The sequence below is a fragment of the Penicillium robsamsonii genome, assembly GCF_028829455.1.
Source record: "Penicillium robsamsonii strain IBT 29466 chromosome Unknown utg000001l_segment0_segment0, whole genome shotgun sequence".
NCBI classification, from domain to species: Eukaryota; Fungi; Ascomycota; class Eurotiomycetes; order Eurotiales; family Aspergillaceae; genus Penicillium; species Penicillium robsamsonii.
The window spans coordinates 1,471,842-1,497,444 of record NW_026643219.1 but is presented as its reverse complement, the minus strand read 5'-3'; the positions used below and the strand labels follow the sequence as shown (position 1 = coordinate 1,497,444).

The window sequence follows — 25,603 nt, the reverse complement described above, 5'->3', positions numbered from 1 at the left end:
TATCCAAAGCTATCCCAGAAGAGAATCCTAGAAGAAATCCCCTTCCGCACCAACTCCCAGTCATGTCGTAAACATTCAATTAGTTTCCGTGAATGATGTCGTCGCGTCATGTGCAATAAAAGAGTACCAAAAAAAAAAAAAAGAAAAGAAATGCAGAAAGGAGAGAAACGCGGCAATGATGCAAAAAGGAAAGTAAATCCACAATAGACGATTCCAGCTCGCCCAGACCAAAAGATCTTGGTGGGAAATATTAAACAGGTAGCTGATAAGCAAAGGGCAGCAAGCAAACATTCTTTCCGCAAATGATTTAACGAGGCTGTATCACCGGCTCTCCCAAGAGGCCCGCCGATGACGACGTATGGACCGGTCATCCTCAGAGTATGTAGGTCCAGTCCGCGAGCCGTTCATGCGGGCAGCGGGAGGCGGATTAATGATGACCGCCATAGCGGATGATATAGACATGGACCGCGAGCGGCACAAAGCTACAGAGTGACGGGGGGAATACGGCGGCGGTGGAGTATCCCTCGTTGCGGTTGAAGTATTGCCGTAGCTGCTTGGAAAGGAAATGGCCGATGAACTATCGGAAGTGACATCTTCGTCGTAACGATTGGAGTTCTTTTCATCATGGGGGTAGAAGTTCTGGGACTCAGAGGAAATAGATGGGTCACGCATATGGGATTCTAGAGTCTTCTCGTGGAGGCTCGTTGGACGGGCTGTGTACTGCGGGAGAGGGACCACGCTGGAATAGCCCCCATCCTCCGAGTCAGAGGGCGGGGGTCCGTGCCCATGGCCCCCGGGGGATGCCGAGCGAAAGAATTCCCCCTCTCCAGAGAGCGTAAAGCTTCCTGTCTGGATGTTGTTAGGGTTGGATCTTTGGGTCATCATCTCTGGGGATGAACGGGATTCCGAGGGCTTCTCTTCTCGGGTGAAGCACCCGCAAAGTCCCGAGAGGAAAGACATGGCTTAATGAGGTGGCTGTCTTTTAATTGACAGTATCGAAGCCAATAGCAGAGTGGCTCTAACGAGAGAAAGAGAAAGTTGGCCCGTGAGTAACGAGAAAAGCTGTGGACAAGAACTATCGTATGAGCACTTCGCTGTTGAGCCTCAAACGCGATAGTGGGCTGAACCCCACTTGCGTCGATAAACCCCACCTGAGCCGATAGACAGGGAGAATTGGAATCAGATATGAATCTATAGAAAGATATGCCACAGAGAAAGAAAAGAAGAAAATGAGGGGGTGAAAGAAAGGCCAGATGAGAGCTGACCCGGGCAAGGCACCCGCAGGCATCCAGATTCCCAGAAAGTCTAATTGGCCCCGATAACTAAGCTTACGTGCATGCCTGAGGCACTAAAATCTATTCAAGGTTGTTAACTAATGCATGTAGTGAGTGTACCAGCTCATATGCAAGACATGGCGGATCTTTTTCGCCTGAGTCACAATAATGTACGGGATAGAAGAAATATTCTCGAATACCACAGAAAGCCCACCGAAAGTATGCTTTCGCACAGGAACATCTTCAGGTACCACAATTTGTGCCAATGACAAGCATAGATCGATACTATTGGTTTCCTGTTTGATCACTCCGACAGCTAAGGGAACAACATCAAGCATGGTAAGTCAGACAGTTCTGGGTTTTGCTGTTTTACTGCATTAGCATCGTGATGAATGAGGTGATACGCAAGCTCTAAATATTCCCGAGATACTTACTATTGAGCGTCCCTTAGGTCTGAGTCAATTTTGGATTAGAAGAAGCGAGTCAAAATAAGCGAGGCCTACTGTAGTTCATTAGAGGTTGACAAAGAAACATAAAATCATGAAGGGTATCTACAAAGTTCGATGAGTCTCATAGTGGACTTCGACGTGTTTTTCTGCATTACTAGCCCAAGGGGAAGCCTTCACAACTGGTTGAGCGCTTGAGCCAACATCCATAATTAGAATTGAACTAGATCTCAGAATGTATCCTATTGATCCCTCAGTAGAGTGAGCATCTTGTGATTGTTGAAGTGTCCGTGGACTACATAGAAAAACCGATAAGCGATAAACGATAGTCGATAAGATCGGAAGATAAATGAGGCGGTGTATAGACGAACAGCATCTGATTGGTTAAGACATTCGGTGGACCGAGGGGCAAGAAAGTATCTGGGCAAAATATGATCATGTGATCCACGTACCCCACCAATCGCGTCGCTGCTTGTATTTTTTTTGTTCTCCCCGCCTTGTCTTCGACGATCATTTACTTGAGCGATAATCTTTTCTTTCCACACCTAATTCCAAATCTTGAGTCATTCAGAACGATAAAGTTCATCCAACACCATGACCGTCGAACCCAATATTGAGGAAGTGACACAGAATGTCGAGCCTCGTCAGGTCGAACCCCATCGTTCCCACGATCCCACAAACAACCTGAAACGGACCGACCCCTTCCAATTCGGCTCAAGATACCTTGAAAAGGGCGATGATGTTTTCGAGTTCAACGCTTGGGACCACGTCGAGCCAGATGACGAGTTTAAGGCCTTCGCCGAGACCCAATATGCGAGACAGCGCGAAACACGCGTGTCGGACTTTGATCGCAACCGATTCAACAACGACCCCGCCAAGTGGTGGGACCTCTTCTATAAGAACAACACAGCCAACTTCTTCAAGGATCGAAAGTGGCTGCGCCAGGAATTCCCCATTCTCGCTGATGTGACACAGAAGGACGCCGGTCCCCAGGTCGTCTTGGAGGTTGGCGCAGGAGCCGGAAACACCGCCTTCCCATTGCTGGCCAACAACGAGAATGAGCACCTGAAGGTCCATGCCTGTGATTTTTCCAAGTATGCTGTGAAGGTCATGCGCGAGAGTGAGCTCTACAACGAGAAATACATGTCCGCTGATGTTTGGGATGCATCTGCTGTGCCTGGCGAGAAAGGCGACTCTCTTCCGCCCGGTCTGACGGAAGGCTCAGTTGACGTTGTGATTTTAATTTTCATCTTCTCCGCTCTGGCCCCTAACCAATGGGACCATGCAATCCGCAATATCTACCGTCTCTTGAAGCCCGGTGGCCGTGTCTTGTTCCGCGATTACGGCCGTGGTGACCTTGCCCAAGTGCGATTCAAGAAGGGTCGATACATGGCCGAGAATTTCTATATTCGTGGTGATGGCACACGCGTTTACTTCTTCGACAAGGACCAGCTCGTTGATATGTGGAGTACCTGGAGCGCAGAAAACGGCCTGCAGATTCCCATTGGTGATGAGAACCCCACGACAGATGAGGCCCAGCCCGCAGAGGAGCTATCTGAAGAGGCCAAACAACTGGCAAAGGACAATGGAGCATTCGAAGTCCTTGCGATGGGAGCTGACCGGCGACTGATTGTCAACCGTGGAACCAAACAAAAGATGTACCGCTGTTGGATGCAGGGTAACTTCCGGAAGCGCGGTGGACCTGAGACTGAGGCTGAGGTTGCCACCGAGAGCACCCAATAAACTCTTGAACCCTTGAACCACCAGTTGTCCGATGGTCATTTCGGATGGCCATACACCTTCATCAAAGTCTCAGCCATATACGGGAAATTTATTGTCTACCAACAAGTATGGCTGTCACAGTCTTTCCCACCGTCCAACTTTGATCTCGCGCTTTTCGCCATGCGTGGGCCCAACACCGTGTTTTCAGGTGCTTCTCAAATACTCATCACGCCGAGATCAAAATACCATGCTGTTTGGGCATTTCCATTGGAAAAGGCAGAGAGCTAGCACCTTCAAAGCCACGAGGGAATTGTCTGGGTTGCTGTTTATATAGGGAAATGCCTTCATGATGGCGTTACGAATGTACGACACACACATTAGATCATGTCATTTAATCTGCACATACAGTCAAAGGAACAATGCCTCCCTTATAGAAAACCATTGCAAGATGCTGGTGTAGAAGCTCTTACACCTATTCATACAAACCATATACCATGGGAATGCCATATCCATAAGCAATGCCGTCTATAGATTTCGGAAGGGCAATTAAGCATGTTGATGTGCAACTGATGGTATAGGGCCCGGGAGAAACTTGGGATGATTTACGAAAGGAAAATAATGGAATAGTGGGAACCAAAGGTCTTTGTTTGTTCTATCCAAATATCGACAAAGGCAGTCTACAAGATGTAGATTCCTGAGGTGTAGAAAACGTGTCAAAAGTACATACAGAACAACCAAAATTTGTGTGCACACCCTGTATTTAGACAGATGGAATGGCGCCAATAAGAGGAAAAGAGAGACACTGGTGTTATGTACAAGCCAGCGCTCTAAGAATTGAAGAAGAAGATATAGAAATCAAGACGAACTCCATCCATGCAGGCAAAATGGGCGTCAACGGTGACAAAGCTCCCGTAGAAAAAGAGATAGAAAATTTCGTTGCAAGGGACCATAGCAAGTCGTGAGCTGCAGCAAGCTGCAAGCCTAAACGTCTAATCGTGGTATGTTGAAAAGCGAAACTATGTACCGCATGAGATTTGTTCATGAGCAAAAAAAAAACAAAACAAACAGCAATCAACAATGCAGTGAGATTTATGGGTGTATGTTGAAAGGTATTTTCACACAGTCATATTCGGACACTCGCCCAGGGCTCGTTGGAAGGCTCCTGCGAACAAGTCCTGCATGGCGTGGTAGTGGAAAAGGATACCGCCCAGAACAGCCACGTGCCAGATATTGTGGCTGCCACCGACGTAATCGAAAAGACCTGGCTTCCAGCGCTCAGGAATCTTGGAGGCGTAGACACAAGCACCGACAAAATAGACCATGACGCTCTTCACGACCGGTGCATAGAAATACATGGTCCACGAGAAGCCACGTGTGTAAGAGAGCTGAGCGATGGGTGAGAAACCAGTGAGTGCAAGGGTCACATAGAAGCCCACGCGGGCCCAAGCCATATCATGGCGATTGAAGGTTGGGTGCCACGGTAAAATGACACCACCGACGCCAAACGACATGGTAAGCATAATGTATGTCCAGCGAGAGATGGGCTCGCAATAGAAAGCAGTGTATTCAGTCGTCACAATCGAGGCAGCAACCAGCATAGAGATTCCAGTGTAGTCCACACAAGCGAATCGTTCCATCAATGACTGCGAAGCAATACTGTTCATAGTATGCCAAATACAGCTGCAGACTAGACATTTGCATGCAGCGAAGAAGAAAACGGCAGCGATTGTGATGTCGGATTTGGAGCTCAGGTGGAAATTGGTGTGAAGCGGGTAGAAGTAAAAGGCGATGGCTAGGACGATGACGAGGCCGATCACATGGGACCAGATGTTGAACATTTCATTGGAATAAGTGAAGACCGACGAGACACATTCCAGCTTGGAAGTGGTGAATCGGTAACCATTGATGATGTGCGGGTTCACGCGCCATGGATGAGGCAGTTCATCGTAGTTAATCAACCGCTTCTCTTGGGCTAGTCGGATAGCTTCTTCAACAGTATCTCGGAGAGTATCACGAGTCCGGCGGGCACGCTCCATACCCTCGTCGACGATTTCCCGGGCATGGACCAAGCCCGAGTCCATCGCTTTCCATCCGTCATCGATAGTGCCGTAGATGCCGCGATCGCGAACCGCATGCACTTTGTTCTCAAGTTCGACCAAGAATGACTCCATTAACCGCACACCAGCTTGTGCCTTTTGCTCCAGAGTCTCCTTGGTCACCAGAGCTTCGTTGTATCCATCCTCGAGGGTTTCGACCAAAATCTTGGCTCGCTTTTTGCCACTTCCCATCAACTCCCCCGAGGCGAGGGAGCATTGATCCCTCACGGCCTCTAGCGTGGCATAGCCTCGTTTCAGACTAGCGTCGACCTGCACCATATGGGATTTCCGATATTGCTCGATCCATTGCATTCGACGTTCCAATTCGGCCAAGAAGAGTTCGACCTGGAACTTAGTTAGAACTGTTGCTCGGACATATTTTCCACCAATAATGAATGTGCATACCCTAATAAAGACTGCATCCGCATCCTGATAGTCACACGAGAGTTTCCTAGAAGAGTGGAACGAATGTCTGCGCCGATCACGAAGAATACCAGTATCCTCGGCCGGAATCGCAATAGCAGAGGCAAATGCCTCTGTTTCGGGATATGTATCCACCGCCATTGTAGAAGCGCCGCAAGCCATGGGGTGTAGTTGAGAGTTCACCCGTCCTCAGTGGAATGCCATATAGTGGAAGGGTGATAAGCGTTGAGAGGCAAGGGCGGATAGGTACCGGGAGGCGTAGAAGGACTGCGTAGAAGGACTGTGTAGAAGGACTCGAAACAAAGCCAGAAGATCTTTAAACAAGGAATGAGGGGCACATTAAAGCAAGAAAGGATTTAAAAAAAGAGGGGAATGAGGAATGGACGGTTAAATTGGGGGCGCTGGGGAAAAAAAAGGGCCAAGAGGACCCCAACCACACAAAATCCCCGACATTACCGCCAATTGATCCATCCGCCTCAACGTCTTAATTTCTTTTCCGCTTTATCTTTCGCCACCCATCATCGATCTTTAGATCTTTTAATTTACAATATGGCTATTAGTGAAATAGTCGCCGATGAGTCGCTCTTACCAGTGCTTCAAACCAGCGCAGAGACTCTGGTCCAGTGTCAACACCTCCTCACCATATTAAACCCCGATACCCTGCCCAACGACGGCGCTAAGCTCCGAGAATTATCCTTAGCGGCATCTAAGCAACAGAAACTTCTATTCGCACTATTGGCCCAACTCCGTGGCCAGAATCGGGATGCCATTTTTCGCGTGCGCGATACCAAGCAATCAACTGCAGAGGCTCGACAAGAAATCGACCGGCTCCATCTTCAGCTCCAAAATTTATACTATGAACAGAAGCATCTGACAGGCGAAATTGCGGCTTGTGAGGCCTACGAGTACGTGAACTGATTTCTCGCCCATGACGCTCTCATTTTCTCTTGGTGGGCAACTGACATCTACTGTAACAGTCACAAATACCTATCCCTCCCTTTGATCCCGGTCGGAGAATTCTTGGAGCTTCACCCCGAACATCGCGAATCCAGCGAGCATGACCTCATGATCGCTCGCATCGAACACGAGCATGCTGAACGAGAGAAGCTGGAACAAGCGCGGCAAGAGCTTCTGAAGCGCAAGCAAGGCTTGATCGCAGAGAACAAGAAAAGGAAGAACGACCTCGCCAACCTCGACCAAGATCTCGAAAAGTTCATTGATGTATGTTATTCCGCTTGTTTTGCTCTGCTATTGATGGGGTTGCTAATAAATTTTATGATATCTAGGCTGCTAAGCCTATTCAAAGGATCTTTGAGAAGGAATACTAGACATTGCATGTGGCGGTACAGCGGCGAAGGCCTGGCCTTTTGACTGCTACATCGGATCGGCGTTACTGGTCAATATACCCTTGTTTTTTTTTGTGATTTCAAAGCACTCCGAGTCAATAATGATATACTGGGCCTTTTATGGTCTCTCTTTCAAAAAAGCCGAATTGGATGCAAAGTCCGGACCGAGCTGTAAGCTGCAAATAAAGCATGTCTAAAGCAATTAAATAAGACATAATGAAACTATTTCAGATCAAAGAATATGTATCGAACTCAATGCCGCGTATACTTTATGCCGCTCCAATGCGGCCTAGGTGGTCCCTGGCTTCTCCGCCCGGCTATCAACTTCCCCCATGTTAACAATCAACATAAAAACACTTACTCCTTTGATGCTCTGATTTAGAGCACAAAGCATGTCCCGACTATGACGACCAAAACAGGAGACCAGGAGTCTCCTCAGGCTTCGGCCTCTCAAGTCGACCAACCCAGTGTCCAGCGCGCTCCGCCCCCAGAAACACCGGCCGCTCTCCAAACGCGATTTCGAGTAATAGCAGCCTTTTGGGCCGTAATTATATTCCTTGGATTTCCGATATGGTGGAAGACAACATCGATCTACCGGGCGTCCCTCCCCATCGAGGAGATGGTGGATTGGGCTGATGGCAAGGTACGGCTTGCGGAATCGCTTTTGGTTTGGGGGACTTGGTAGATGCTAATAATGGTCTTGACAGGCGTGCCGACCAGTCTTCCCTTTGGACATTCACCTGGCGACACCTTCAATGCAATATTTTGAGGCCCAGCACCTCCTCCGGACGACACAACATACTCTCGATGACCTCAACGAGTTCGCAGCCCATCACCTTCGACTTAAGTTGACCAACGGCAGCACGACGGCAGTTAATGGCGACGACAAATTAGACATTGTCCAAACCCCTGCGGAGGAGACAGCGGATACTGCATTGACCGTCCGATTACTGCCCCGGGATGGCCTAGCAAGCCCTTGGTCAGAGCTCCATGCAGCTGCGACGCAGCTCGATATCTTCTACCCGCCGAGCCAGGTCCCCGTACCTTCGTCCTCCAACTCCCCCCTTTCCACTTTTATTGCGGCGGAGCTGCAGCGATTGTATGGCGAGGAGAAGGCTACTATAGCGCACATATTGTCTGGAAATACCGCTGGGCTTGACTCGACGTCACCACAGCTCGCTGAAGATATCGACCGAAGACTGCGCCGATCGATGAAATATGCTGAAACCTACCACCTCTCATTTTCACTGTTCACCCCCAAATCCGAACCTTCCTCGTGGGACATTGAGGCCGCGGTGGAGGAATATGTCTCCCCACTCCTACAGGCATTGTCTCCTATCAGCAATTTCACTGTCGACACGCAAGTACAGCTCTATGCCAACTTTGCACCCACTGCACCGAAGCCTGAGTATGATGAATCCGAGGCGGCATGGACTTTGAAGAAAGAAGATCTAAGCGCCTTCGTCAATGCTGCCGAGTGGCCGCTGAACCCGAGCATCGGCAATGGCCCGACGATCAATTTCATTCTCTATGTCCCAGACCCCTCACAGTCTCCACTCATTGTCAAGGAGAACCGTGCTTCTAGTTGGATGGTTCCCCAATGGGGAGGAGTTTTCCTCCTTAACCCACCCCTTTCCAATACCGAGCAGGGTGGCCTGGCCAATCCTTCCCATCTCTCCCGGGATTCTTTAGGTCCTGCATTCATGACATTCTCTCATCAACTCCTCACCCTCCTCGGCACTCCAAGTACCCCTGCCTCCCTTCCACTCCGTCTCCAGACATCTATTCGCATTCGCGCGGCCACTTTGTTGCTCTCCGCCTCATCAACAATGGGCTCGCTTGCCCGTCTTACTGAGTCTTTACCCTCCATCCCTATCCCGGCAACGGTGGCTACTTCGGTCTCCACCACACTCTCTCATTTGGCTGCCTCCTGTGCCCACCTGCGAGAGGGTCGTTTCGGCGCTGCGCTTGCCAGCGCCCGAGTCGCAGAGACAGAAGCCGAGCGCAGCTTCTTCGAAAAGAGTATGGTGGGTCAGGTCTATTTCCCAGATGAGCATAAGGTGGCTGTTTATCTACCCCTTCTGGGCCCAATTGGTGTCCCTCTTGTTGTTAGTTTGCTCAAAGAGCTCAAGAGAATTGCCGCTCGACGCAAGGCGAAGGGGACAGCACCGTAGAGTAATACAGCCACTCGACATTTATGTATTCCAGGAGTTATATACACACACATTGCAACTATTATTCCTTCTGATGCTAGGTCTATCTATGGGTGTCTTGAAGATATGACTCCCCTTTCTAGACATATATCCAGTAGATTTACTTTGCATATGAGACGGTACACAGGGTTTGAATTAGATGGAGAATTAATCAGGTATTTACATAGGTGAAACCAAACCTTCGAAACAAAGTGAAAAAACAATGCAAATATGGATATCATGGTACACGATCAATATGCCAGAACAACCAAATGTCAAAACCAAGGCGACCGAACGCACAACTCAACCCAACCACATCCCTCAATTATCAACGTCCAGGATCCCGGAACGGATTTTCTCGAGAATCATCATGAGTCGGATAAGGTGTATTCTCCTTACCATCATGAGGATCCCCAACAACCCGCATCAGGCCGCTAAACGTAGTATTCGGCCTAGCAGCAATACCAGGGTACCGCTCAGGCTCCAAGAAAGTACGAGATTGCGAGAACGACGACTCAGGCGGTGAATATACCTTGATGCTTTCCGTACTCGGCTGACGCTGCCGTGGCGGAGTAAATGGAGCGGGTGGCATAGGGATTGGCATAGGAATAGGCGGCACATCCTTGTCTAGTCGGGGGTTTCCTCTTGGATAACCGGAGAATAGACTTCGCACTCTGGTGCCAGTGCGGTGAATCATTGTGCGAGTGGAGCGTCCTCCTGTAGAAGAGCGCTTGACTCGCGGTGGGCTTCGGAGGAAGTCTGTGCGGTACGAGGTATCGTCTTGGGGTATGGGGTTTGATATGCACAAGATTGCTCCGGAAGAAGAGCGCTGGGACCAGTTAGGTCCGGATTTGCCTTCTTGTATTTCACATTGGTCTTTTCGGGCACGTCGGAAACAGAGAGATATTAAAAGGGCGGCGACAGCACCGAGGACGGCACCGGGGAAGAAGCCTGCTGCTATGGCTCCAGGTGGAAAGGAAGGGCATGCGGTTGGTAGTTCTGCGCATGCCGTGGAGTTTGCGGACTTTTCGGATGAGGGAGATGGTACGGGTGTGATGGTTGACTGGGGGGCTGTTGAGCTTGTGGCCGTTGTGGATAATGATGCTGCGTTGGTAGAAGAGCTGGATACAGATGTTGTAGCTGTTGTCGATGACGATACTACATTGGTAGAGGAGGAGGATACTAGCGCTGTTCCCGTTGTGGAGGTTTTTTGGTTCAAGGAGCAAGTGTTGCCGCCTTCGCAGGTGTAGCCAAACGGACAGCACGCATCGCCGCATTTGGGGAGGCTGTCGCCTAGACGGGTGGTTTTGATGACACTTTCGGGGTAGAGGGTGACATCCTGCTGCTTTATATCACACGTAATAGGCGAGATGTAGTTACAGTCTTTGCCGGCGGGACAGCAAATAGAGGAGCTGCCCTGGTCTAGACTGATGCAGGTGGAGTCTGAAGGACAGCAGAAATCATTTGAGGCTTTTGTACTGCCGCAGCGAGTGTATGAGGTGGGACACGTATCTGAGCTTCTTGACAGCAGATCAAAAGAGTTAGATGCTTGTACTGGTCGGATGCTGGCCAGCAGAGTCAAGAGCAGCAGGACGGATGGCCGTACCACAGTTGATCTCGTCATACTGATGGTGCGTGTGTCGGCCGAGAAAGAGAGAGATGTCTCCGAGTATCAAATCCAGAATAGCTTTGCCGAAGAATATAGACTGATAGTGCCCTTGACAGTATCTTCACGTATAACGCAAGTGTAGTCGTAAGTAGAAAGACTAACACTGGAGGGAACCTTGACAGAGGTAGATTGCAAATAGCTAACAGATGGCTAACAGACAAGGGCATTGACTGATTTCTGAAACCAAAAACCAGCCAAAAATCCAAAATATGTCATTATTAAAAGGAACCTGGGCACCGCCATCCTCTAAGTCTTGTAGACAAAGAGTACTTGCACGCGCCGCGGTCCTAAAATAGCCACCGGGCTGTTTCAGGGTGAGCAACATGATAAAAATGGTAACATTACAGGCGCTTTTTTGTTACAGAGCCACATTAAAATAGGGGCTTGCAGAACGAGGATTGGATGAAGACCAAAGTGTGCAGAAGAGTACAAGGCGCTTAGAGATGAAGTAGATTTGGACGATTTGATTGGCTGTTGGGACAGGGGTCTTACATAACCATACTAGTCCCGATCGGGCAGAACGTCGGGAGGGAAATTCTTCGACGTCGAAGCTCTGTACGATTAACCCGACCATTCACAGAGCCGCTCGTCATGTTCAGCCGATTCGCCAGGCCGCAAAGCGCTTTGCGCGCAGCCTCCTCTTTCTCCCCCGTGAGACTCCCGTCCTCGCTGCCCAATCCGTCTTGACTGACCGTGTTTTGTCCAGAAACCTACCTCCGCCTTCTCACGCTTCCAGACTCGGGCTATCCATCGCATTCCCCAATTGCAGCACGATGCCTACTATAAGGAGAATGGTGTCCCGGAGTTCCTCTCACCCGAAGCGTTCGACTTCTCCTGGACCCAATACCAGAGTCTGCTCGTTAACAAGCTCAATCTGTTGACACAAGGTGAGCCCGGCACTCCGACCCTGTGGAACAACGCATTGGTCCAATCCGGCCCCAATCGGTTGATTGAGCGATATGGCACATTGGAAGACGGGTCTGACATTCGAATTCAATAGATACCGTCGACGCAGATGCCAAACCAGGAGAATTGCTGGTCAAATACTCTAAGCGTCCGGAGATGGCCTCGGTGTTCAACTATGCCTCAATGGCCCACAACAACCACTTTTTCTTCAACTGCTTGGTTAGCAACGAAACTAATCCCTTCGCACATGGCATTCAATTCTAACCAGCCTGCTCAATACAGTCCCCCACAGCCACCACCATCCCCGAGAAGTTCGCCAAGGATATCGTTGACACCTGCTCCTCCGTCGAGTCCCTGAAGATGGATTTCCTGGCCACCGCCAGCTCAATGTTCGGCCCCGGATTCGTGTGGCTCGCCAAGAACCTCGAGCGCGAAGGCATGATGCACATCTTCTGCACCTACAGCGCCGGCTCGCCCTACCCTGCCGCCCACTCCCGGCGGCAACCCGTCGACATGTCCACCCACACCCCGGAGACCCAGCTGGGCAACCAGTTCGCCGGTTCGATGGGCGCCCACGCCCAGAATCAGAAGAGCCTCGCGCCCGGCGCCGTCGATGTGCAGCCCATTCTCTGTGTTAACACCTGGGAGCACGCGTGGATGATGGACTACGGCATTGCCGGAAAGGACGAGTACCTGGAGCGCTGGTGGGATCGGATTAACTGGGATGTTGTCTTCGACAACTACAATGCTGTTGGTTCGATGAAGAGCTCGCGCAACTCCATCAACCGTCATCGGAGTATGAGCATGCTTTAAGTTGAAAATCATTTCTGTGTCTGGATAATCTGTATTATATACTATCATGTTTTATTTTTTTTTTGGTCTCCATTGCTCATTCTCACAGGCTTCTGATTGAGCATGTACAGCAATCCATCCAATAGAATCAAATTGGCGATGCTCTATATTTCCATTCTGCTGTCAAGAGTCGAGGAGATGCAAGTCTAACAAGTAGTCTTATGTAGTGTCAAACATGCAATTTATGCCCAAATACCAAAAACTCCACTAATATACAACCCAATCTACAATTCACACTCTATCACTGCCCTTTACCCTCAACTTCCCGCATCCGCTTCTCAAAAGCCTCAATCATAACCCCAGCCATCTGCCCCTCAACAGCACTCATAAGAGTAGCATGCATCTGCGAACGAAACTCAAATCGCACCTCCAAATTAACCTTAGTCAACGGCCGACCCTGCGCCCCAGGCGAAAGCGGCACCAGCTCCCACTTCGTGGTCAGGTACTCGAACAGGCCCTCAGTCGCACCGGGGAAGAACCCGCTTAGCCCAGACGAAGAAGAGCTCTTACTAGCCTGGCTATCCTGCCTCTCTTTACCATATTTTGCCCCGCTATTGGCCTCCACAGTCAGCTTCTCTACGTCGCAGATCACGCGCGAGGTGAACGTCTCGCTGAGCGGGCCGTAGCCGACTGTCAGAAACGCTTGTGTTGGGTACCCCGTTTCCGGATCGCGGGCTGTCACAGTAGACGCGGTGAGGAAGGGGAGGAATTGGCTGTAGGCCTCGACTGAGGAGATCACTTTGTATAGCAGGGTTGGGTTGTAGGGGAGGGTGCGAGTGGCCGTTAGGACGCGGTGTGGGGAGTTGTTGTTATTGTTGCTGTTTGGGAGGAAGGAGGATAGGTCGGGCAGGCCGAATGCTCGTGTGGTGGTTTTGGTGCCATTGGTTGGGAGTAGAGGTCGGCACAGACTTGGTCGTTGTGTTGTGTTTATTGTCCTCGTGTTTGTGTTGGGTTGGTGGGAGACTGGGAGCACATTCTGGCGCTGGGAGGGTAGAGTTGCGCGACTTGGAAGTCGCAGGGTACGGAATGGTCGCATTGAGGAGGATATAAGAAATATATACACAGGTTGGTTCTTTCAGTGTGGTGGTTCCTGGCAGACAAGAAAAAAGCTCCGGTTCCGCGGATCGGGATCTGCAGCCGCCCCGGCATAATTTAGTGCCCGGGTGCATACTCTGGATTTTGTACTTCGTAGACTGTTTTCTTTACTGTAATAAACCAATAGCTTCATTGACGTAGGTAATGGCAATATGGGTGGTTTTTAATATTGTAAGCGCTTTGGTGCATAGTATTTTCAAATGATCAACGATGTACAAGTATGCTCATAAGATATAGATAAAGTTCACCATCGTCATTGCCAGTAGCTCTGATGATCCATTGGCGATACGGCAGAAAGATGCGCACCAAACTCATACGCTGGAATCACTGGACCATTGAGTACCAGTTGTTGCTATTGGCAGCCATTTCAACACCTAAGATGTGACAGGTTCTACCTAGGTAGGAAATCAAGGACTAGCCAATGTTGTACTATGCATATTTGGGGCACCTAGTCAAATTGGGTGGATATATCAAGCATGTCGCCAATGACACCTAGGGGGCTGTATGACGGCGTCTGGCCGGGGTAGGGTATTGCCAATTGCAACTTGCCAACATTGGATGTGTATGTTGAGCATTGTTGATCAAAGATAGATAGACCGATGGGTTGGGTTGAGACATCTAGGAGCCCTTGTCAACGCGAGCTTGTGAAGAGGAAGCTTAGACTTACTCTCCATGGGCGTTCTTGCTTGCCTAGAAGTCAAACTGGAATTGAAAGTCATCTTTCTTCACTCGTTTGAGCATGGCACTCATAGCATTCAATTTTTATTGTTTATATCCAGAAGCAAGAAGTTTGCTCGTTTTGGGGCTCCGAGGCGTGCAGAATTACCACGATCTACATCCTAACACATCTCAAGGCAACGAATCATTGCCAAAAGCAGAACGTAAATTTGAAAAAAGTCGAGGAAGAATCGCTCTGCGTACAGCTGACCGCCGGCCTCGGTCCAGGCCTCTGTACGTATCGCATAAGCGTCCCGGTGCTCTAGTATCACATTAAAATCGATATCTAGATCAGGCCACTACTTCTGTGCAAGAGACATCACTCGATTCTCTAGATGGGTGGTGCAAGCGGTCTTGGACTAGAGTCGAGCTCGATCATGCTCATGTCCAAGGAAAAAGTGGACTCCCAAGCCGGGGGGATCTACTCGCACCCGTGGACAGAGCTTTATTTACAGCGAGTCTATCAGAGCCCTCACAGACTGTAATCGCCACAGCTTCACATATGTTTGTTTGTTTGTTTATTTGTACAGTTCATATTTATTGGATCTCGGCCTTCATGGCGACTACTTCTCCGGGCCCAATAATCTCCACCTTTGTGCTCTCGCCCTCCTCGAGTACAATCCGATACTCTTCCCCGGCATATAATGGACTCGTTGCCCGATAAGTGATGCGCTCGGGAATAATCAAGGTAGAATCCTTGAAATTCTGGCGAGTGTCACGCCAAAGATCTAGAATGGAGATCAAATTCAACGGACCATGTACTACAATATCCTTGTGTCCTTCTACATCCCGCGCCCACGGCAGTGAGTAGTGAATCTTATGAGGGTTGAAAGTCAGAGCAGAGAAGCGGAAGAGTGTCACGGGTGTTTGCATCAGGGTTCGTGTATGGGTGTTTCCCTCGGTGGAAATGAAGGAGGTAGGATTTGGGGTCGCAATATGGGATGTGGAAGACGAGGGAGGGGTGCTAGATGGCGTCGAGGCAGTTGGAACAGGTAGAGCTTTACGGAAGACCCAGTTGCTATACGAACGTTGTCAGTACTTTTGGTTTGGATATTCTTGAAAAGGAAAGCCGGACCGTCGGTCAATAATTGACACGCCGTGCTCGTTGGCGAATTCTTTCTCAACCCCAACAACAATCATGTCCTCGCCCGTCTTTTTCACAACTTTGGACTGTGCACTAAGTACCCGCGTTGTCTCCACCACATCCTGTCCTACCCGCAACGGATTGGGTTTCCCATCCAAACGGGGCCACAGCACCTCGCCGCCTGCCCACATGCGCCGTGTGAAGGGCACGTCTGGATTGTACGACGCATCGGTTCCATCTGACCCAAGTTCACTTTCCATGAACGCGGGCGTGAAATACGCGAGGTGATAGCCCGGCGGCACGGGTACTGCGGATTGCGGGGCGGGAGCGCCATTGGATAGGGAGGGGGCGCCAGGGAAGAGGGTCGGGCGATTGAGTGTGAGGGTGAGAAGCTGGAGCTGGTTTGCATCTATCGTTTGCATACGGGTTTGTGGCCCCAGGGATTGGAAGCGCGACAGGAAGGCCTCGGCTACCGAGGAAGCATCTGAGTGGTGATGCTGGGAGATGGAGAAACTGCGAATTGTGCTCGGTCGGACTCGCGCCCGTACGTGCGGGCGAAGATGTGCGAGTAATGACAAACTAGAAGACATAGTGATTTTGAGAGCGTCGTAAAAACAGAAGTAAAAATGAAAATGGAGAATGGCGAATGGGAAATGCAGTGGGGATCTTCAAATACATGCGGGGAAGCCGATTTGCTTCCAAAATCGGCTTCCAAGTCGGCTTTATACTCGGCCTGGATGACCGTATAGACCTAGAAGGCCATTGGATTCTCTTTTTTTATGTCCATGCTATTTGAGCAGAGAGTATTTTGATTGGGGTTCCTGAATAATGTAAAAGTGAATAACCGGAACTCCGAGTTGAAAATGGATATAGCACTAAGTGACCCTAAGTGGCTCTAGAAGTAAACCTCCCCTGAAAATGCCCGGTTGCGGTGTGTTAGGCTGATTAATAATTGGCTACCCAGGTGATGACGATATCCCACATGTGCAAGGGTCCCCATGCATTCGAAAGTTCCAAGGTTGATTATAAACCTTTTGATTATCAAGCTCAAAGATAAGGGAATTGAACGAAAATGTACATAAACACCCGTGTTACTTCCAATTCATATTTACATTTACCATCCTACAACCGTTTACCATCCACCATCTACCATGCCTGACATTGAAATCATCTGGGGCGGGGCCTCGGTCATGGACGAAGTTGCATATCCGACTCTCGAATCTATCAACGAGGTCCTCGACATTCTGCAGGCCAATGGCATCAACCACATTGATACCGCCAAATTCTACAACAACTCCGAGGCGTTATTGGGAAAACTTCATGCCGAGTCCCGCTTTACCATTGATTCAAAATATCCCGGCGGATTTGGAGCTGAGCCTTCCACCGCAGAGTCCTTTATTGCAACTTTGAACCAGAGTTTGGCCCTTCTCCAAACCGACCAGGTGAGCGTCCCATAATCTGAGACTGTACCCAAATCTCTAATACCCATTTCTAGCTCGATATCTACTACATGCATGCCCCCGAGCGTAGAAGCTCAACGGAAGATCTGCTGGCTGGTATTGACTCTGCGCACAAGGCAGGGAAGTTCAAGCGATTTGGACTGTCCAACTATCTGGCCGAAGAAGTCGAAGAGGTAGTCCGCATCTGCCGCGAAAAGGGTTACGTTGTGCCAAGTGTCTACCAGGGCAACTATTCTGCTGTTGCACGCCGAGGAGAAAAAGAAGTCCTTCCCACGCTGCGGAAGCACAACATCGCCTTCTACGCTTATTCGCCGATCGCCGGAGGATTTCTGACTAAGGATGTTGCGACGCTGGTCTCCGGCGGTGAGGGTCGATGGGATCCCAAGACACCTCTTGGTGGAGTCTATAATGCGCTTTTCAATAAGCCCCACATGCTGAAGGGCTTAGGACAATGGGATAAGATCTCCAAGGAGGCTGGTATCTCCAAGGCTGAGCTAGCATACCGGTGGGTGATGCATAACTCTGCCCTCAAAGCAGAATTTGGAGATGCTGTGATTATTGGCTCGCGGAATGTTGAGCAACTCAATCAGACGCTTGCTGCATTGAGCAAGGGTCCTCTCGGCGCGGAAATTGCAGCGCAGATTGATCAGGTGTGGGATATTGTCGAGGCTGATTCGCCTTTGGATACCTTTAACGGTTTTTCCAAGTACGACAAGGTCTGAGGAGAGAGCATGAAGGAAATTTGTAATTAATAATTGAAACAAAAAATTAATTAATTCTACATTTCAAGACATCAGAGCAAAGCTTGAAAGGAGTAAAGTTGTGGGAAGTGGGGGGTTGTGGGGGCGATGGGTCAAAAGTATGAATAACTTCAAAATATCCACAACGGGAAAGAAAAAGCAACCTAACAACGCGGCCCCTTGGTTCTTCGCAGCTAGGGACAGTTTTCACAGATGGTCATCAGTTATATAGCTGCCACTAAGGATAATAAACTCTACGATGTGTATAAAGCATAAACCGTACAGACGACTGTTCAATGGATAACCAGCGATTTTCTAGGTATCCACGTCATGGTTTACTAGCTGCCTAGGTGAGACCAGGGAACAGCAGGAAATTGCACTACCTGTCAACTCCATACAAGTGTCTATAATATGTCCTACGTGTGGTGTAAACTTCACTGTAGTGATGTTAGACCAGCCCCAATGGACGTGTATAAATGGTTGAATTGAGGCTGCCGAGGGTATCTTAAGGTGCAGAAGCGTAGGGATAAGGTCATAGGACCGAAAAGGGATGAACATATAATAGGCAAAGAAGACACAGGAAACCGAGATGAGTCCAAGGAAAGCAGATCAATCAAAGTCGAACCTGACCACCAGTCAACCGTTCCCAATCCCTCTGTCCAAAGGGGACATACGTATTACCCTGGAGCCAGTACAGTCGATCCTTCTTCGACACAAGAGCTGGATCCACGCCCTCATTACGGAGAACATGCTTCTGTTGCTTATTGTTACCGGTCGACTGCGTCACAGGCGTGACACGCAAAAACAGCGGAGCTGCAAACCGGGGCAAGTTCTGAAGAGTGTGTGCAGCCAGAGTATCGAGCACCTCGCGCGAGGGCTCTAGTGCGGAATCAGAGGTGCTTCCGCCTGCTATCTGCTGGTTGAAGAGGATGGCTGCACATCCGGCGCGGCCATCATGGTTGGGAAGAGACACGCCGTAAACATTGGCTTCGTGCACTTCAGGATGAGCGCCCAGAACCTCGGAGACCTCGCTGGTAGATACGTTCTCACTCTTCCACCGGAATGTATCACCTAGTCGGTCCGAGAAGAACCACCGGCCGTCTTTGTCCCATCGAACCATGTCACCAGTCCGGAAATAGGCATCGCCCTTCTTGAGCACATCGCGGATAATCTTGCCTTCTGTCGCCTTCTTGTTTCCGAAATAGCCCTGGAAGTTGGCAGTGGGATCCGCTGCATCGATGGCGAATAGTAACTCACCGGGATCACCCCGGGGGACATTCTTGCAGAGACCAGTCTTGGGGTCACGCCACGGTTCCTCGGTCTCGTGATCAACATCCACAATGGCAGAGCCACGACCAAGGATAATGTTTCCCAAAGCACCGTTTCGTCCGATAGCACCCGCTGAGAAGTCGTTCGACGAAACGTTCCATGCGCCTGCGGTACCTTCGGTAGCGGCGTAGAACTCGGCGATTGTGGGGATGTTAAAGCGCTCTTTGAAGCGGTTCCAGATATCGGGGCGCAGTCCATTTCCAAACGCCAGACGGATATTGTGCTTCTTGTCAAGGTCCTCGCCGGTAATCGGGTCAATTTCAGGCGCTACGCCCAATAGATAACGTAGTGTCTCGCCCACATATTGGATAATTGTCGCATCGTTCTCGCGAGCCTCCTTGATGAAGTTGCGCGCAGAGAACCGGCGGCCAATAATCAGGGTGGATCCACCCATCAAGCAGGTTATAAACCCAAGCACCGCAGCCGAACTATGGTAGAGAGGCATGCACTAGTCAAGGGGTTAGCTTGGACAGTAATATTTGTAAAGGGTAGAGCTTACCGTGAAGAATCTGTCAGAGGAAGAAATATTCAACCAATTTTTAACGAACAAACTACCAGACCAGCACTTCTTCCAACTGACAATAGCGGGTTTGGGAAGCCCGGTGGTGCCACTTGTGTAAATCAAGATGGCCATATCGCGAGGGATCAAGCCACTGCGGACCTTGTCATCCTCCCGCGTAGGCTCCATCCCCAAAATCTGCGCTTCCACCTCCGGGGTATGAAACACGATCTCAACCGGTCCCTTGCCATCACGGAAGTCCGGGGATGTCAAAATCTTCTCCTGCTCCGCCGGGAAACAGTGGCGAACTTCTTCATCAACCACCAAGAGCTTCGCGGTGGAGGTTCGAATAGAGTGGGTGAGCGGCTTGCCAGACAAGTTGTAGTTGATAAACGCAGGAACTGCTCCAATACTCCATAGTCCCAGCAGCATGAAGATGAAGGTGGAAGAGTTCATGAAGTCGAGCGCGACGATCTCCTTGCGCTTGATGCCGTGGACGTTCTTGAACCACGCTCCGTAGCGAAGAACCATTATGTAGGCTTCGTGGAAGGTCGTTGTTTGTCCATTGTACACAATAAAATCGTTGTCTGCACTTTTAGGATCGAGTGCATGGGCTTCCAGTACGTAGAAGAGGTTCAAGCGGTCGCCACGTTCGGCGACGCGAGACTTTACGGACATCTTCAACATCCCCTTGAGGAGACTCAAATCGTAGGAGACTGCCCATCTCGCGTTGAGATATGCAAGTGTGGTTCCCACAGCAGGGAGTGCAACACTTAAGGGGATATCTGCGCAAAGAGACAGCTTGTTAGCCATGTATCTAGTCCCGTCGTACGTCAGAACCTACTGGGCAGAGATGGTAGCGGCATTATGATCAAGAAGGCTCGAGGACCAAACCCAACGGAGTAGGATCAAAGTATAATATTTGTGTAGAGGATGCGACCGCTTGTATCACAGCTTTGGGTGTGGGTTAGGGAGAAAGAACAAGGAGCGTGCGATAGGAGCCCCTTGGTTGATACCTCGGGTTTTCTGGCTAGTAAATTACTCAAAAGCAACAAAGGTTCCTGTGAGATCCGTGAAAGAGTGGAAAAAGAGCGAAATGTGCCTCGGCACGGGCGTGCCGATCCCCTGATGACATGCAACCTTGGAACGCGTCCTCCGTACACGACAAGGAATTAACGTACAGTTTTTCTTTCCAACTATAAAACCATAGCAGTTAGAAGCTACATATTCTATGTAATTCTAACAATCTATACCTTCACATGGTATACCTTCACATGGGTCGACTCATTTAGAGGGATCGCCACCCCGCACTTTCTTCACTCCGATAGTAACCTCACTTGTTCTTAGCGCCTGGATCTACATGCCTATTTTAACTAATTTCAGCTAAAACGGCTTCTACCTAAGACACATTTGGCATATATCAATAATAAGAAAGTGGATCACTTTTTCAAGGGCCTCTTCACTGGGACATCCTCATACTCATCTTCCATGAACTTGCCCAATGCATCCAAGCCCTGCTCCAGTACCTTGGTTTCATTGACATACCCAATGCGAACATAACCCTTGAAATCTTCTCCGAGTCCAAAACAAAGGCTTCCCGGCACGAGCATCACACCGGTCCGTTCCTGAAGCATCTCGCAGAAAGCGACATCGTCTACGGGTTTTCCCATCTTGTTAAAACGCACAAATGCAGTACTACCGGCTTGCGGCTTAACCCATTCACACGCCCAGCGATGAGCATCAATGAACTTCTCCAGAATAGAGAGATTAGTCCGAGCTAGATCGATATTTCGCTTTAGGAGATTGTGGATGCAATCCGGTGCTAGTGCAAAACTGGCAATCGCCTCGTCGAGTTGCCCGACCGAAATAGTTGTATAATCGCGTGCATTGGCAAGAGCTTCAATGATAGAACTATCCCGCGACGCAACCCAGCCGACCCGCAAACCCGCTAGGCTATATGCTTTGGAAACAGATCCTGTCACCACGGTGCGTTCGTATCCCATGGAAAGAAGTGTAGGTGGGAATCTTGGGTCCGCGGGACTGATGTTGTGGAAAAGTGGGCGATAGACCTCGTCGGAGTGGATGATGATGGATTTCTCGCGGGCAATATCGACCAATTGTTGGAGTGTCTGGCGCGGGATGATGGCTCCAGTAGGGTTTTGCGGATTACTATGACAGGCATGATGGTCAGGAAAATGCGCGACTTCATATAATTGCGAACAAGAGTCAGACATACTTTATGATGATCAACTTCGTGTTGGGACGAATAAGGCCTTTCAGCTCTTCAATGTCTAGCTGCCACCCATCGGCCTCTTTGGACTTCCACAGGCTCACTTCAGCCCCCACTGATGCAGGAACGGAGAACAGTTGTTGGTATGTTGGGTAATGGCAGATGACATGGTCTCCTGGGCCAACCAACGTATACAGCAGCAAGAAGTTCGCTTGGATTGCACCGGCGGTGATCAAGATATTATCCTTCGGCAACTGCGTCGGTGCCCTCACCGAATACAAGTTCGCCAATGTATTCCGTAGTTTATCGGAGCCTCGGATTGCCCCATATGTAAGTTTGGTGGATTGAAGCTGGGTCAAAGGGTTGGAGTCCTTGTCATCAGAGAGCGCGCGGAGATCGTCGACGGAGATGGATGCGCAGCAGGTCTCAGCGGTATTATACTTGGCAGTGGTTTCATACTTGTCCATCCACTGCAGACTGGTTAGTAACGGATATTTATAACGACGCAGGGAACAGATAAATACCACCGAGTCATGGGGTAATGCGGGGAGGTACCTGTTCAACCGCGAAGGCCTCAATCTTCACCATGGTTGAGAACGATGGGTAGTACCGAGTGAAGTAGCTATATAAAATCAAATAAATTTGTACACGGATGTTCCAAGTCTCAGCTGAATGGGTAATAACTTGGGTCTCTCGTTATGCTACCGCCACTTTTCCCTATGAGTTCCTCCAGTCGGTGTCATCACGTGATAAAGCACTCCATAAGCGTTCCCAGTCGATCGTCACAATCCTGAGACTTTGATATAGTGGAGTGAAAGTTGTTACGGCAATTGGGCAGTGTTCATCCAATTTATCGCCCATAAAGGGCCGTACTTCTTCAAGTTGCTATTATTGACTGTGATTCTTATCTCGCTATCACATCGTTGCCCTCGCAACGGCATTGGGAGACTACCTGGGTATAACTAAGTTGAGTACACTCTTTTATGTATTCAAGTGAAACGAAAGAGCATGGAGATTTGATAGGCTTTTTACCATCGTCATATCTAATGTCCTTTGTTATCATTCTTAGGGTATTTATATAATGTCTTTTCTGATGCTGCTTTCAATTTCTTCTACGATGTGACAACGGCTATCCAAAGTTGACAATATGAGTTTACAGAGAAGGAACCCAGGGTAGTTACATAAATTGGAAAGAGCTTCCAAAGAATGTTTCGTTGCTTTCTAACTGTATGAGGCTTAGTAGGAGCTGGATCGTTGTGCCTTTAACACTTTATATAGTCAAGGCAATGGTTTTTCGGTATTTCTTAGCTATATTACATGTCTCCACCATATCCTTTCCTCCCGCTTTGCCATCGAAGGCTCGATTTCAATTCCTAGCCAGCTTGCTGAGCCATCAGGGCCAATCCGAAACTCCACCCGGGCAGCACTGGGAAGGCCCCACCTCACCGCAATTTGAAGCCAATATGTGCCGGAGACATGAAAAAATCCTATTTCCAAATCTTTGGAGTAGTCATTGTATCTTGCAAGTGAGGCGCACAGGTCAGGGCTTGTTCGGTTTAGTACTTGGTAGGCGCGGTCAACCCTGCAGTTGCTGGACATCTTAAGCTCTGGGTAAGCTGGGTGGGTATAGGAACCTTCATAGGCAGAGAAATTGACAGGGCTTGCCAATGGCGGATCAGGAATTCTTGGATAGAGCTCTGATAGGATGTTTTCAGAAAGGTATCTGTCGTTGATCATTGCATCGCCTCTGTGTTTTATAAAGGTCAGGGGGACATTTCAAAAAAGATAACAAAGTCAAGCTATCGAGTAACTGACTGATAATTCTAGCATACCTCGCAACCCAGTCAAATCGACTCTCAAGGGGAATGCCCATTTCTTCGTCAATCACGTGATAAGCAAGTGCATTTGACGCCGCGTTAACCCCATCCATATTATTTCCTAGCAACACAAGCCCCAAGTCTCGCTCTGGTAAGAGCATAACGGACGCTCCATACCCAAACTGGGATCCTTCGTGGAATAGTATCCTCTCGCCCTTATATGCTTGTGACATCCATCCTAGTCCGTAAAGTGTGGGAGTTTGAAACGGTTCAATAGGATTAGGCGATACTATAGAGTGGCCACCAAACAATTTTTCGTAGCCTGTCTGGGAGAATGGTGGTCCACGTTTCAGCATGGTTGAAATCCACTTGGCGTAATCTGATACCGACGACAATATGTTACCTGCTCCACGGATAGTATCTGTAAATAATTGCTCAGTGGAGGCAATTTTACCGTCAAAATCCACATAATAGCCTTGTGAAATATCTCGTTGTGCGTCTCGAGCCTCGGAGAGGGAAAGATAAGTCTCTGTCATATTCATAGGCAGCCAGAGATTTTCGGTCAAGAACTCCTGCAACGACTGGTTCGTCACGGTCTCGATAAGATGAGACGCCGCGCAATACATAAGATTTGAATATTGCCATTCTGTCCGTGGAGAGGCCGTAAATGGAAGATGTCTCATTGATCGTACAGCCTCTTGAAGCGTTACATCCGCGAGCCAAACCCAGTCGTGGCGTGGAAGGCCAGAGCGATGAGACAAAATGTCAACAATTGTCATTTGCGATGTAGACCAAGTATCGTTGAGTACAAAATCCGCTGGAATGATAGTGTGGACCGGTGTATCCCAATGGATGGCTGGGAAATTAATGTTATCGTCAACAAGGAGAGAGATGGCCGCAGAAGTGAAGGCCTTAGTCGTGCTTCCTGTGAAAAATAGAGTATGCTCTGTCACCGGCTCGGAACTGATAGTATTCGAGACGCCATAGCCCTTCGCGGTTTTTTGTCAGTTTAAATCACCTAGTCACATAAAGAACAGGGTCACGCACTTTAACAAATGTATCTCCTTGAACGACTGCAACGGCCAGACCAGGGATACTGAAATGTTCAAGGGCCCAATTGACCCTTTGGTCAAAATTTGCATCAAAGGGCGAACTGGACTGGTTTTCGTACACTTGAAGGGGTTGTTGGAGGGTCCCGAGGCTGGCCAGTACAAGGCAAGGAAAGATAAAGACCAGTGGCAAAGGCATTTTGAGCAGAAGAACAGACCTACAAGCGAAAGTTGGAAAGTGATAAATGAAGTAACCTGTGGAGTTTTATTTGAAGGGAGACTTATCCGAGTAAAAAAGCAGTCATGTTAGGCAACTCTCAAGATCTATTCCTTGGAAGGTTGTTAGTGCTGGTTAGCAATACGGTACTGTGACTATGACTTAGCATTATTACTAACTAGTGTCTTCTAAAGTTACAACGTAACCGGTAGATAAGCGCTTTTCGTATTTATTTTCTGGGAGTCAAGTAAGAGTGTAGAGCTAAAGACATGAGGATGGTATAAATTCCAAATTATCTGGCGAATTGCAGTAGATGGTCAAGACATTCAGTTATATCCAAAAAGCGGAGGAACATACAAGTCCCATAATCTGGCTTGCTGTAGTACTGACGTGATATTTTAGCCCTAGCAGGGATAGCAACATGGACGTGATTTCTTTGT

General features: G+C 49.1%; 13 protein-coding genes across 13 annotated transcripts; 5 read left to right on the top strand and 8 right to left on the bottom strand.

Annotated features, from left to right (window-relative positions):
- Positions 1-321: 321 nt before the first annotated feature.
- On the bottom strand, positions 322-960 carry N7447_000609 (uncharacterized protein; the record flags this gene model as incomplete). Its single annotated transcript, XM_057224885.1, has 1 exon — positions 322-960. The coding sequence occupies one exon, from the start codon at positions 958-960 to the stop codon at positions 322-324; it is 639 nt and encodes a 212-aa protein (XP_057088901.1).
- Positions 961-2,314: 1,354 nt separating this feature from the next.
- N7447_000608 (tRNA(Thr) (cytosine(32)-N(3))-methyltransferase) lies at positions 2,315-3,463 on the top strand (the record flags this gene model as incomplete). The annotated part of the gene is made up of 1 exon (XM_057224884.1): positions 2,315-3,463. The coding sequence occupies one exon, from the start codon at positions 2,315-2,317 to the stop codon at positions 3,461-3,463; it is 1,149 nt and encodes a 382-aa protein (XP_057088900.1).
- Positions 3,464-4,557: 1,094 nt separating this feature from the next.
- On the bottom strand, positions 4,558-6,123 carry N7447_000607 (hemolysin III family protein; the record flags this gene model as incomplete). Its single annotated transcript, XM_057224883.1, has 2 exons — positions 4,558-5,883; positions 5,944-6,123. 2 exons carry the CDS (start codon positions 6,121-6,123, stop codon positions 4,558-4,560), a joined length of 1,506 nt encoding a protein of 501 aa, XP_057088899.1.
- Positions 6,124-6,510: 387 nt separating this feature from the next.
- N7447_000606 (uncharacterized protein) lies at positions 6,511-7,289 on the top strand (the record flags this gene model as incomplete). Its single annotated transcript, XM_057224882.1, has 3 exons — positions 6,511-6,866; positions 6,939-7,182; positions 7,248-7,289. 3 exons carry the CDS (start codon positions 6,511-6,513, stop codon positions 7,287-7,289), a joined length of 642 nt encoding a protein of 213 aa, XP_057088898.1.
- A 421-nt stretch (positions 7,290-7,710) lies between these two features.
- PIG-S (GPI-anchored transamidase GPI17) lies at positions 7,711-9,481 on the top strand (the record flags this gene model as incomplete). The annotated part of the gene is made up of 2 exons (XM_057224881.1): positions 7,711-7,950; positions 8,015-9,481. The coding sequence occupies 2 exons, from the start codon at positions 7,711-7,713 to the stop codon at positions 9,479-9,481; spliced, it is 1,707 nt and encodes a 568-aa protein (XP_057088897.1).
- Positions 9,482-9,827: 346 nt separating this feature from the next.
- On the bottom strand, positions 9,828-11,123 carry N7447_000604 (uncharacterized protein; the record flags this gene model as incomplete). Its single annotated transcript, XM_057224880.1, has 1 exon — positions 9,828-11,123. The coding sequence occupies one exon, from the start codon at positions 11,121-11,123 to the stop codon at positions 9,828-9,830; it is 1,296 nt and encodes a 431-aa protein (XP_057088896.1).
- A 636-nt stretch (positions 11,124-11,759) lies between these two features.
- On the top strand, positions 11,760-12,887 carry sod4 (mitochondrial 37S ribosomal protein mS42; the record flags this gene model as incomplete). Its single annotated transcript, XM_057224879.1, has 4 exons — positions 11,760-11,819; positions 11,875-12,055; positions 12,169-12,293; positions 12,357-12,887. 4 exons carry the CDS (start codon positions 11,760-11,762, stop codon positions 12,885-12,887), a joined length of 897 nt encoding a protein of 298 aa, XP_057088895.1.
- A 280-nt stretch (positions 12,888-13,167) lies between these two features.
- Positions 13,168-13,962, bottom strand: N7447_000602 (ubiquinone-binding COQ10-like protein; the record flags this gene model as incomplete). Its single annotated transcript, XM_057224878.1, has 1 exon — positions 13,168-13,962. One exon carries the CDS (start codon positions 13,960-13,962, stop codon positions 13,168-13,170), a length of 795 nt encoding a protein of 264 aa, XP_057088894.1.
- Positions 13,963-15,275: 1,313 nt separating this feature from the next.
- Positions 15,276-16,412, bottom strand: N7447_000601 (hydroxyacyl-thioester dehydratase HTD2; the record flags this gene model as incomplete). Its single annotated transcript, XM_057224877.1, has 2 exons — positions 15,276-15,756; positions 15,814-16,412. 2 exons carry the CDS (start codon positions 16,410-16,412, stop codon positions 15,276-15,278), a joined length of 1,080 nt encoding a protein of 359 aa, XP_057088893.1.
- Positions 16,413-16,973: 561 nt separating this feature from the next.
- On the top strand, positions 16,974-18,004 carry N7447_000600 (aldo/keto reductase family protein; the record flags this gene model as incomplete). The annotated part of the gene is made up of 2 exons (XM_057224876.1): positions 16,974-17,264; positions 17,318-18,004. 2 exons carry the CDS (start codon positions 16,974-16,976, stop codon positions 18,002-18,004), a joined length of 978 nt encoding a protein of 325 aa, XP_057088892.1.
- Positions 18,005-18,635: 631 nt separating this feature from the next.
- Positions 18,636-20,716, bottom strand: N7447_000599 (uncharacterized protein; the record flags this gene model as incomplete). Its single annotated transcript, XM_057224875.1, has 3 exons — positions 18,636-19,799; positions 19,851-20,635; positions 20,695-20,716. 3 exons carry the CDS (start codon positions 20,714-20,716, stop codon positions 18,636-18,638), a joined length of 1,971 nt encoding a protein of 656 aa, XP_057088891.1.
- Positions 20,717-21,289: 573 nt separating this feature from the next.
- Positions 21,290-22,668, bottom strand: N7447_000598 (Pyridoxal phosphate-dependent transferase major region subdomain 1; the record flags this gene model as incomplete). Its single annotated transcript, XM_057224874.1, has 3 exons — positions 21,290-22,019; positions 22,087-22,550; positions 22,636-22,668. 3 exons carry the CDS (start codon positions 22,666-22,668, stop codon positions 21,290-21,292), a joined length of 1,227 nt encoding a protein of 408 aa, XP_057088890.1.
- A 720-nt stretch (positions 22,669-23,388) lies between these two features.
- N7447_000597 (Beta-lactamase-like protein) lies at positions 23,389-25,145 on the bottom strand (the record flags this gene model as incomplete). The annotated part of the gene is made up of 3 exons (XM_057224873.1): positions 23,389-23,827; positions 23,913-24,886; positions 24,945-25,145. The coding sequence occupies 3 exons, from the start codon at positions 25,143-25,145 to the stop codon at positions 23,389-23,391; spliced, it is 1,614 nt and encodes a 537-aa protein (XP_057088889.1).
- Between the last annotated feature and the right edge of the window lie 458 nt (positions 25,146-25,603).